Raw genomic sequence first — 12,948 nt, forward strand, 5'->3', positions numbered from 1 at the left:
CCACCACCAGAGGTGTCTAGCCCAAAATAAGCACTCAGTAAATAGTAGGTCTGTAAACAAAAAAAACCTTAAAATATGACATGATGAGTTACTAATCACTCATACTCATTAAGTGCTCTCTTCAATATTATAATTTAGTGGAATTTCAAATATGTTAATATAGGTTATCATTTATTAATGAGAAAAGGATTGCAATTTTAACTCTCATATTTAACTCTTTAAAGTGTGGCACCTTTAATGCAGCTGGATGTTCTTATTCTATGACAGATTAGCTCATGATTCATTAGCTGTACACATCTTGGGTCCATATGTGCTGCTACACAGTAGGTTAGACCCCCACCTGGCTCAAGGAGTAGCCTAAAGGAATCTTGCAAACAGAAGATTCCAGTCCCTAGAGCAGTGCCAGGGCATAGCTTACATACAGCATGTGGCAGGGTTATTATGTCTAATTGGTACGTTGGTATTAACAAATGGGTAATGGCACAAAGCACAGGAAATTTCACTACATCTCTGGCAAATTCATAGTGAGAAAGAAGGACAGATGGTTGAAAACGGCCATAAAATGTTCTATTCCATGTCTGCAAAAATCATTAGTAGTTAAAGAGATGTTATTAATGGATCAGATTCACTTAGGGAGTCGTGTTTCTGTAATGTACATTAAAGCAATGATACTTCTGGTATTTTTAATGTAATCAGGGTCAAAGACAAACATGTCTTTGTATGTAATTAAAGAATAGATTTATCGACGTAAAGAAGCTGTTCCACATCACTTAGGAAGTTGTTCTTATCTTCTTACATTGAGGAGTAAAACGCCAACCACATGCTAGCCTCGTAGGTCCCTGAAATAATACCATATTGTTTCATTGGTATAATCTCGGGAGATGGGGAAGGGGTAAAGTTATTACTTCTGAAAATCACCAAAAGCCCATTTTTAAAAAGCCACAAATAACCAGTTTGTAAATTATGAATGAGTGATTTTAATCCCCCAGGTTGTTTAACATATTCTTTTAGAATTAATACGAAAATCAGTGTTTGGACTTTGTGAGCATGAGAATGATTTCCGTGGATGTTTTTAAATTTATTTATTTATTTTTTTAATTATTATTATTTTTCTTTTTTTTAACTCCTCTCTGTACCTGGTGTGGGGCTCGAACTCACAACCCTGAGGTCAAGAGTTACATGCTCGTAGGGAACCTGGATGGCTCAGTAGATTAAGCATACAACTTTGGCTCAGGTCATGATCTCATGGTTCATGAGTTCGAGCCCTGCATCAGCCTCTGTGCTGATGGCTCAGAGCCTGGAGCCTGCTTCAGATTCTGTGTCTCCCTCTCTCTCTGCCCCTCCCCCACTTGCACTCTGTCTCTCTCTCTCTTTCAAAAATAAATAAACATTTTAAAAAATTGTTTTTAAAGAGTTACATGCTCTTCTGACTGAGCCTACCATGTGCCCTAATTTCAATGGACGTTTTATGTCTGTGTGGCAGCATAATATCTGTAAACTGATGGACGTGCTTTAGGCCAGGTGCAGTGGCTTGTCATGGTCCCCTCCATGTGGAGTGGAACTTTCCGCCTTGCAGGTCCAGAATGCCAGAATCAGGAGGTTGTCAGTGCTTAGGGACAGCGGCTTTCCTTAGGACATCTCAAGGTGCAAAACAGGATTAAGGCAATTGTGTGAATCTAGCCGGGAAGCCAGAGGGATGGAGGTGTTCAGGAACCTGTGGTCATTGTTCTTGGGCTTTCTCTCACTCAGATTGTTCAGAAATACTCTTTCCCCAGCTCTTTCTCTTTCTGGGCTTTCTGAAACTGCTGCTCCTGAGAGCAACTCTTGCACGCAGAGGCAGCTCGTGTTTCTGCATGCTTTCCCAGCGTGGTAGAATGCATGGGCTTGTAGCACGTTTTCACTTGCTACCTTTTAGATCAGCTGCCAACCTTTGGCTTCCAGGCAGGCCTGTAATTACATAGTTTGTGTGTCTCCGGAGCCCCTTTTGGACATGGGCTAGAGTTCTTAAGGCAGCTGGCTACGCTCATGATGCTTTTCCTGAAGCACACGACCTGGAGCTACAAACAGAGACAGCGGTTCTGTTGCTGTCCCCACACGACTGTGTGGGCGTCACATCGTGTGGGCATCACAGTCAGGTTTGTGGATTTTATCCCAATGGAGCACTGATTTACAGCGTTCTCTTCTGCAAACCGATTGCCTCTGAGTAGGTTTCCCCCAGTTCATAGCCGTTTCCTTATCCTGTCAACCTAAAAATAATAACAATAAACCATTTAAACATCCTATATAAATCTGCCAGGTTTGATAAAAAGCGAGGGGGAGAAATCTCATCACCTCCAATGACAGTGGTGTAAAATCCCTGCATTTGGCTCTGGCAGAGTTTCCACCACAGAAAGAGGTGCTTTGTCATCACTTTGGACTCTTAAAATGTTGGGTGTTTTGGGTTTTTTTTTTTTCCCTCTCCCGCCCCTCTCCCTGCCCTCCTTCCTGAACAGTTAAAATGTTTATACGGTTGGTTAACAAACATCAGCAAAATGATAACAACCGCTATTGATCCCTGTATTATGGCTGTGGAAAGCCTAAACTTGCAGATTTATTCCTGATTATAAAGTAAGTCTTGGCTCTCTTTGTGCATTCGTTGGCCCCCGCCACCCACACGTTGTTCATTGCTGTGTGACACTGGTGTATCTTCCTCAGGTGAGAGGTGTCAGCCGTGAACTGGAGTAAGCCCTCCAGGTGCTAGATGCAGCTGTGCACCAGTGATTTGTTCTTGTAAATGTAGGACTTGAAGGGGTAGAGGGCTCTCAAAAGCAGCGTTCTCCTGTTTTCCCCAACAAGGAGAGAGGGGAGGAGCTGGAGACAGATAGGACGTTGATGAATGATCAGTGGTTTTGTTGCCACTGGGAAGGTTGGTTCAAGGGAAGTATTGCATCTTTTATTACATGAATAATCTATAGTTACTGTAATAATATTTGAGGGGAGAAAAATTATTCATAGTTCTACTCATGAAACACTATTATTTTCATGTATATCCTTCCAGAATGTTACTTCTGCAGATACATAAGAATGTGTATTTTTCAATAAATGGAATTCTAATCCTTCATAACTTTGTGACTTCCTAATTATAATTAACAGCTTTCAAGTCAGTAAAAGCATGCAAGCATCGTCATTTTTAAATGGACACATAGGGCACCACTGAATGCACTGCTTCATTTGTTTTGCTAATCCTTTATTGTTAGAGCTGAAGGTGTGTGCGACTTTAAACAATGCCATGATGAACATCCTTGTGAGTAAGATATCTTTGTTCACTTATCTAGCTCTTCATTTCAGGTAGATTACTGGAAATAGACTTGGCTCAGGTCATAATCTCGCAGTTTGTGGGTTCGAGCCCTGCATCGGGCTCTGTGCTGACAGCTCAGCCTGGAGTCTGCTTCAGGTTCTGTGTCTCCCTCTTTCTGCATCTCCCCCACTCACTCCCACTCCCTCCCTCTCTCTCTCTCTCCCTCTCAAAGATAAATAAACATTAAAAAAAAAAAAGTACACCCAGTTTAAGGAGATTTTCTACATGCCCGATTTGGGAGAGAGGGTGTGTGTTTGTTTTTACTATTCTACTGTGCCCTTCCTATGCTGTGAGATTAAATAAAATCTTGTCATTTGTATAGCCATATTTAAAGGAATAAAGTGAGAAAAGCTGTTTCACATCTAATTGCTTCTTGGGTCACAGAACCGTTGTGAATCTGACTAGAAACCGTTGTGAATGCTCCCCTAGAAAAATGGATGTATGTATATATACAATGCCAAGGGTTCATCTGCTCCTGAACCTAATCCATGGACTCCAGTTCAGTCTTTGACTTCTAGGTTCTTCTTAGTTTTTTTATTTGTGATTACTGTCACTTTCACACCAGTTAAGAATGAAGTTAATTTATTGTTTCTGCTCTAGTCTAATAAGTATTTTATGCTCTTCCATGTATAGTCCATTTTATAGTGGACTGTTATAAAATAGTATTGAAACCAAGAATGAAATCATTTCTGCAGAAAGACAGACTGCCCCTACTACTCTAGACTTACATATTGCAAAGGGTTACCAAAGATGTGTTTGAGCCATTTGGGTGAGACCATTCTAAACATACAGAATGTGATGTTCACATGCTTCACTTTACCCCATCTGTTCATGCATTTTTCCTGCTTGTAGGATTTACCCAGTTGATTGTCTCACGGTCCCATTTGGCATGACCAAAGCCAGACTCATCATTTCTTTCCCAACATGTCTGCCTTATTGTATCCAAATGTCTGTTAATCACACTGCTCTTCTTCCAGTTACTCATGGGTGGAATTTTAGACTCAACTTGAGCTTTCCTTGCCCAATGTATTAATCAGGGATCCCCACAGAAACAGAACCAAGAGGGTAGATATGTGTATAGAGAGGGAGAGGGAGAAAGGGAGAGAGATTTGTTATGAGGAATTGGCTCACAATTATGGAGGCTGACAAGTCTCAAGATCTCCAGGGTGAGTCTGCTGGAGACCCAGAAGAGCTGACCATTTAGTTCTGGTCCAAAGATCAGTAGGCTTAAGACATAGGAAGATCCTTTATGTCAGTTTGAGTCCAAAGGCAGGATAAAAGCTGATACTCCTTTTAAGACCATCAGGCAGGAAGAATTCTTTTTCTTAGGAGAGGGTCAGCTTTTTTATTCTTCTCAGTCCTTCAACTGATTGGGTAAGGCCCACCCACATTATGGAAGGCGGTCTACTGTACTCAGTGTTGGAAGTAAACTGGCCACCATAACATGGAGGGCAGGGAGAGACCAAAAAAAGAGGCAGATCATCCCAGATTGGTAGTTGGCAGGTTTAACAAGCAAGGGAACTTACTTACAAGGCTTATCTGGAGTGGCCACAAGAGAAGTAGATCTTTGCACCTGCCCACCAAAATCTTAAGTCTGTATAGAGACCTGAACTGGGTTCAGTCACATACCATCTAGATGGTCTTAACAACACTTTGTTCTTTCAAGGTTGTGTCCTTGAAATCAACGCCTGCTGTGGGAATGGTGGGCAGAACACACATTCCAAGGACAGGGACAGCATTGAGGAACCTCTACTTGCCAGGGTCCAGCTCACAGGTAAACTGGCAGTCACGTCCTCTTGATTACCTCCTCCAGCACTCAGTCTACCTATTTAAATGATAATACCATCCAGAAGCATCACACAGGTCATCTCTTCTTCCTGCAAACCTAGTAGAAGACACATAACAAATGAAGAGTGCAAGCTGACAGGATAAAGTAGAAGTGGGTTTTTTCCTATGGGGCTTACAGAATACTGAGAGAAACAGTTGGGAAAAGGCAAAATAAATCAACATCACAACCCTAGACAGGAAACAGTTTCAAGATTGAAAAAAGGTTTAACTTACAGGAAGAATGTGTGTGGTATACAGGAATGAAAATAGGAATATGTTTCATATACAGTTGATTCTCATTATTTGCAGAGTCCATATTTGTGCATTCACACACTTGATACCCATGGCACCTTCACCAGTGGTTATCTTACTGTTGGCCATGCCATTAACAGTGCCACTATAATTCTCTGTTTTTTTTAAGTTTATTTATTTTTGAGAGAGTGAGAAAAAGTGTGAAAGGGGAAGGGGCAGACAGAGGGAGACAGAATCCCAAGCAGGCTCCTCACTGTCAACGAGCCTGATGCAAGGCTTGATCTCATAAGCTAGACACTTAACCTACTAAGCCACCCAGATGCCTGCTTAAAGATGCTCTTGTGTGCCCTGACAAGTTTTGCTCATGCCTTTTGTGGTGTCATTTGACTCCTTGTGTTCTCAATGAAAACTGTCCTGTTTAGGGGCACCTGGGTGGCTCAGTCAGTGAAGCATCCAACTCTTGATTTCAGCTCAGGTCATGATCTCACCATACATGAGATCAAGCCCCATATCAGGCTCATTACTAACAGTGCAGAGCCTGGTTGGTATTCTCTCTCTCTCTCTCTCTCTCACTTCCCTCCCCCGCTTGCGTGTTCTCTCTCTCTCTCTCAAAATAAATAAATATTTTTTAAAAATAAAATAAAAACTGACCAGTTTTATTTCTGTTTTGATTCCCTAATTGGTCAGATCTAACTGCTGCCATCTAAGTGATGAGATTTGTTGTTCAAGCAAGAAAGAGCCAAAAATATATCAGTCTGGGTTTTTTTCCTAGCAATTTATTTTGAAATTTTTCAAAAATACAAGAAAAAAATTTTTTTCAATAATACAGTAATAACCCATATACCCTTTGCCCTTATTGACCCGTTGTTAGCCTTTGCCACGTTTGCTTGCTCTTACTTATTTGCCCATCTTCTTGCTCTCTTCCCTCTTTCTCTGTCACCATCATGGTCATCCTCTGTATGTTTTCCGGAACCATTTGAAAGTAAGTTGCACACATGACACTTTACTCCTAAATGTTTCAGCAGGTGTCTCCTCTAAGAACAAGCGCATTCTCCTACATGGCCACGATACCAACATCACATCCAGGACAGTTGTCAATGATGCAATAGTATTATCCGTTAGCATAAAATACAATCCAACACACATTTCTCCACACTCCCCCATCATACTCCTCCGTCTCCCGCCTCCCACCAGGATCCAATAAAGGGTCCAGTCACTGGCCGCCATGTTTCTTCTGTCTCCTTAAATCTGGACCACCCCTCTCCTCGCGGTTTTTTGTGTCTTTTGTGAGATTTCAGTTTTGAAGAGTCCAGGCCTTGTCATGGGTAATGTCCTGCCATTTGGACTTAGCCCATTACCCTTAGATTCAGGTAAAACATTTCTGGCAAGAATACTACATGAGTAATGTACCTTCTCATCTTGTCACATCAGGAGGTACCCCAGTATTGGGGATACTCAGTTTGATTATTTGCTCGATACCTCCTTTTCTCCCTATAATTAGTAAGTGATATTTGAGGCCTAGTGAAAATCCTGTTCTTCAGCAACTTTTCATCCATGTTTTAGCATTCATTGGCAGTGACCCTTGCCTGAATTAATTATTACATGAGTGGTTGCAAAAGGTGATTTTCCAAATAGCTGACATTCTATCCAAAAGAGCTCTTTTCCTCTCTTAGCCTTCTCACCCAATTTTTTTTATCACTAGAGATTTATTGTTGGTTCAGAGTGTAATCCATTACCATCATTGTTTCTTTGATGCTTGCATTGTCCCACATTTGCCAGTGGGAGCTTTTTCTAACCAGTTCCTGTGCCCCTTTAATATGGCCCAGTTCGTCTTTGAGCACCTCCTTGTTTTCTGACACAAAGTGGGTTTTTTTCTTTGTTTCTTCCCAATAATATGTTAAAAGAAACAATTGTATATTGTTTTCTACCCATAACTATATTTTATCAGAGCAGCCTATTTTAAAGAAGCAAACAAAATGTATACCCCATTCATAGCTAAAAATAAAATATACTGTATTTCTCCAGAAACAGATTTCTGGATCAGAGCCCAGCTACTAATAACACACATAAACAGTCACTTCCTTTCAGCAAAGAGTAGTAGGCCATTAAGAAATATCTGACTCGGCATTGTTTGTGTGTGAAAAGCCTCTTCCATGACAGCAGAAAAAGGAAAGTGAGTTGTACTGACAATTCAGAATGTTTAAATCATTCATCGGACAGGTGTTTTTATAATTTACATTGTGTGCCCAGCACCATGCTAAAGGCCATTATAGATCTATAAGGATATATTGTTAAAAAGGCAAAAGGAGATAAAGCTAGTTGAAAAATAGAAACGGGTCAGTATGTGACAGCGTACTTATTAAAGTTACAGGAATTAATAGGGGAAGAGATAGCATGGAGCAGAATGTGGGAGAACTTGTGAAGGAGCTCAGAGCAAAAGTGAACTTTGAGTCAATGGTTGTGTATCTGGTTTGCGTAGGCATGAAACGAGACTTTTTCTGACATATGAAGCTGTTAGCAGTGATTATCTTTGGGGAGGGGGACCAGAGCAACAAGACATAAGGCAGCAGCCTTTTTGTTATATGTCCTTGTGTGCATATATTACTTTTACAGTAACAGAGACAGATTTAAGATCTTGCTTATTAAAGATGAGTGACCTAATAGGAAGAGGAGTCTATACCAACTGAATAAAAAACTTGAAGTCCAGCCATGGGTTGGGCTGGGTAGTGGGAGCAAAGTTATAATTGATCTTTCAGACAATGGGGGACTACTGAAAGGTTGTGACAAAAGTAGGCATGCCTTGGGAGAACTAATGTAGCAAAAAAGTAATTTGCACATACACCAAAGGCTTATTTGCCTTTATTCAGAAGAGAGTCACTATGTGGTAGTTAAAATCAAGTTTAATTGCATCTAGTTTATTTAAAACACACTTTGATTTATATTTTTGAAAGTGGAGTCATTGGGATATGTCTTTTGAATAAATCAAGGCATACCTGGATGTATTTATGGATTCTTTGGACAATTTGTTTTGATCTACGATTTCTGAAATTGCACTCCTCAAAAACTGGCTTCTGTGGCTTTGCCACAACCTTTTTTTTGTTTTTGTTTTTGTTTTTAATTACCACAAAGGTTTAAATGCCAGTGATCATGTATCTAGTCAAATTCTAATGATACAGCTTTTGGAGACAGGATGCCACAGTAAAATGATTTTTGTGGTTTAATCAGTTTTGTACTTACATACTGGGCTGCTTTCAACTGTGGATTCCACTTATACCTCACACTTCACTGTGATGAGTCATGCGCAGGGAAGAATGGAGAGGAACCTGCATGTATGACACACTCTGTAAATGGATGGCCCTTCCCTTTCTCCCTGTAAAGCCAACTGTTGACAACTATAGGGTTTTTGTGCTCGGTTTGCTTTGGTTTGGATGTTTGGGCGGGGGGAGGGTGGTGGTTAGAGGTGGTGTTTTTGTTGTTGTTGTTTTTGTTTGTTTGTTTGTTTTTTGCCTCCATTGAATATAACAAATTAAATCCAAGGAAAATTCTCAAACTGTCAAAATAAATTCAATTTGTATTTACTCAAGTACAGATGGTCCCAGCTTTCAATAATTCATTCAGCCAAGGAGGCTTTTAAAAATTAGTATTTTATTCCTCTTCATTCTAAGCCACTTATTTCTTTTCTCCTAAGTCCAAAAATAAGCATATGAAGCTCAGATCAGTGTTTTGTTTCACCTGTGCTGAAGTCTCATCCAGTGGTGGTGATGGGTTGTTCATCCCGATATGGATTACTTATGAGGTCAAAGGACTTGTTTTACTCCCCTCTACTCTCTGACAGGCTGAAACTAACAGGGACAAGTGGGACATGGCTTAGGTAAAACATCACTCTCTACTCCACTTATCTCACCCCCCAAAATCAACGAAGGCAGCAAGAACACCTTGAAAAAAAAATGAAGCACCTCTACACAGTATATTCAGCATAAAAACTGGGCCAGAAGATCACATGGTGTGGCTTTTTAAAACAACTCTCACTTCCTCAGGTCACCACTGTTTACATGATGATGTTGGGTAGCTTCTGAGCTTTTTAAGCGAAACCTTTTAATATTTAATGTGGTTAAAAAAAGGTTTTCCACAGGCAGCTTTCAACACTACCAGAAATCCCTGTCTGTACAGTGGTGGTTATTGTAGTGTATCCCTTAAAAATTCTATTTTTTTTTTTCTACGTACTACCAACTCTGGAGTAAATACCAACACAGAACAAAATATTCTCAAATGGCTGTTTCATAGCACTTGCTATTCTAGTGAATGAGTTGTTTTTCCCCACTATATGCATTTTTGTTGCTTTTAGTAAAACTTGAATTGTACTTATTTTATGATGTTTTTAAAAAACTAAGATTGCCCTCCTAGCCTTTCACTTTACTGATTTTGTAAGTCTCAGCTTTGTCCATGATTCTCAGTTTCATTCGACACTTCCTTTTAGCAGATTATGGACAAGTAAGTCTCAATCTCTGTAACCTGTTTTCTAGAAATAGACTAAAAGGAAATAAGCTAGCATTTGTTGCAAATTTTGGGAAAATTATGTTGTGTCATATCTAAAAATGAATTTCCTAGGATTCTGTAATTATAGTCACTGATTCATGTAGTATCAACACAAAACTGGAGAAAAACAAATCAGGACAATTGGATGTTAGCATAGCAGAGCTACAAAAAGATGGCTAAAGGGATCATTAAAGAGTCTGCTCACTGAAAAATAAACACAGACATACACTTGTGTCCACACTAAAACTACTACTAAATCACTCACGGGCAGGAATAATAAGTGATGATTTGAATGAGGAAGTAAGACAAATTCACTGAAACTAGCAGTGTCTTCTATCCTTTTATTTCTCCATTTTCTCATCTAAAAGAAAGTAAAGAAAATACTTCTAATTAGATGCTTACAACGAGTTCAGCATGCTTGACTGGATGATAGGATACCCAAAAGCACTACATTCAAACTCTTAAACTAAGTTCCAGCTGGGGAAGCTTCTGCAGAGCATAGTTTCCCCTTTTTTGTTCTAGTTTCTTGTTTGTTTTGTTTTTAAGAATTACCCACACACACACCAAAAAAAAGGGGGGGGGGGGAGAATTCCCTTTAGATTACTAGTCATATAAAAATGCCCTGGGAAGGGGGTGGAGCAAATGGGGAAAGAAAATTGTTTAAAAGTGAATTGGGTTTGGGGGGGGGGCACCTAGGTGGCTCAGTCTGACTTGATTTTGGCACAGGTCGTGATCCCAGGATCATGGGATCAAGCCCCGTGTCAGGCTTTGCACTCAGCATGGAGCCTGCTTGAGATTCTCTCTCTCTCCCTCCCCCCATCTCCCCCACTCACAATCTCTCTCTGGAAAATAAAAACAGAAAGTGAATTGGCTTTTAAATAAAAAACTCAAAAATGAATTTCTTTAAAAACACATTTTGTTAAAATATGTAAACAGTGCAATATTGTAACAGCACAGCTCAACGTATTTTTGTACAATGAAGACATCATGTACTCAGTGATCAATCAAGTGAACGTTATCAGCACTCCACAAGCCCCTTGTAGTTCCTTGTCCCAGGACCCCACCAAGGATAACCACTGTCCTGATTTATCACATAGATTGGTTTTCCTGTTTTTATACTTTCCACAAATGGAATCTGGCTACTCTTGCTCAATATTATTTGAGATTCGTCCATATTATTCTGTGCTGGTATGGATGGTTTGTCCTCAGGGCTGTATATTTTTTCATTGTGTTAATACACCACAAAACTTATCTATCCTTTTTTACTACTGATGGGTATTTGGGTAGTTTCGAGTTTAGGGCTGAATAGTGCCAATATATATATATATATATATTGGTACTTATCTTTTAGTGGATGGTCATTCTAGGACTGGAACTGCCTGGTCATAGACTTTGCATGTATTCAGCTCTAGAAGATTCAGCCAAGCGGTTTTCCAAAATAGATGCACCAAATCGCATCCCCATGGATGCATGCAATTTATATTCTAGTTGTTCCACATCCTTTCGAATACTTGGTATTTTCCATCCTTTTTCATTTTAACCACTCTAGGGGATATGGTGGTTTTAATTTTAATTTTTCTAATAACTCACAAAGATGAGCCCCTTTTCGTGTATTTGTACATGGAGGGATATTTCATGTTTAGAGATTGGAATACCCATTAGAAAGTTGTCAGTGTTGTTCAAGTTGATGTATAGACATAATACAATCCCAGTCAAATTACTAGCAATTTTATTTTTGCAGAAACTGAGAAGCTCATTTAAAAATTCACATGGGTATTCAAAGGACCAAGGATAGCCAAAGAATTCTTACAGAAAATGGAGAAAGCAAGAATACTTGTACTATTGCATAGAAAGATTTCTAATGCTTTGGTACCTAAGACAGTGTTACTGGTGCAGGGCAAGGCTAACAGATCAATGGAACAGACTAGAGTCCAGAAATGGGCCCACTTCTATACTGTCATCTGATCTATGGCAGAGATGACACTGCATTGCAGTGGGAAAGGGATAGCCTTTTCAATAAATGGTGTTCAGCTATTTGGATAACTATTTGGAGATAAAAGAATCTTGACCTCTTCCTCATTTCATGCAAAAAGTGGGTTGTAGATTTAAATGGGAAAAATAAATAAATATATATGTGTACTTTTAGAGGAAGACCAAAGAAAACAACCTTACTACCTGGGAGTAGACAAAGATTTCTTAAATAGGACACAAAAAGTATGAACCATAAAAAATTAATATATTGGGCCATGTTAAAATTGTGATGTCAGGGGACCCCTGGTCAGTTCAGTGGTTAGAGCATGTGATTCTTGACCTCAGGGTCCTGGGTTCAAGCCCCATGTTGGGCATGGAGCCAACTTAAAAAAATTAATTTAGGGGCACCTTGGTGGCTCAGTTGGTTGAGCAGCCAGCTGCGGCTCAGGTCATGATCTCACAGTTTGTGAGTTCAAGCCCCGCGTTAGGCTCTGTGCTGACAGCTCAGAGCCTGGAACCTGCTTCAGATTCTGTGTCTCCCCTGCTCTCTCTGCCCCTCCCCCACTCACACTTTGTCTTTGTCTCTCTCTCTCTCTCTCTCTCTCTTTCTCAAAAATAAACATTAAAAAATTTTTTTAAATAAAAATGGGTGAAAATTTTGAACATTCACAAAAGGTGATATCCAGATGGCCATGTTTTTTCATTTTCTCCTTACTTTTAATAAGAGAATATGTATGTCGTGTACATATTCAGCTACTCTTTACTACTGCCATTCTAAAAGAGTATGCCTAGAAAACATCAATAATATGTATAATTACATGAAAACATGATGTCCTTTCAATATTACTGTTTTAGGTTCATGTTGTTTTGATGCCATGGACATATAAACATGCAGAATCTAAAGCATGCAACAGCAGGAAACACCAGATGGTTTCGCACATACTTATAACCCAAAAAAAAAATTAGCTTTTCCATTACCGTGAAATGTGAGCAAACAGATCTCCTCTGCCTCCTGCTTCTCTCCT

The 12,948-nt window shown here is 39.7% G+C and overlaps 1 protein-coding gene across 3 annotated transcripts in view; it reads left to right on the forward strand.

Moving 5' to 3' along the window:
- The window catches only part of LYRM4 (LYR motif containing 4), a 171,640-nt gene that overhangs the window by 102,461 nt on the left and 56,231 nt on the right, over nt 1-12,948 (forward strand). For 2 of the 3 annotated variants that reach the window (XM_030314919.1, XM_030314920.1), the window contains exon 3: nt 5,004-5,111. The exons of the other annotated variant lie outside the window; for it this stretch is intronic. In XM_030314919.1, the coding sequence (XP_030170779.1) occupies nt 5,004-5,111 (108 nt within the window). The remainder of the gene's footprint in view (nt 1-5,003; nt 5,112-12,948) is intronic. 3 annotated transcript variants of the gene reach the window in all.

This window comes from Lynx canadensis, chromosome B2, assembly GCF_007474595.2.
Source record: "Lynx canadensis isolate LIC74 chromosome B2, mLynCan4.pri.v2, whole genome shotgun sequence".
NCBI lineage: Eukaryota > Metazoa > Chordata > Mammalia > Carnivora > Felidae > Lynx > Lynx canadensis.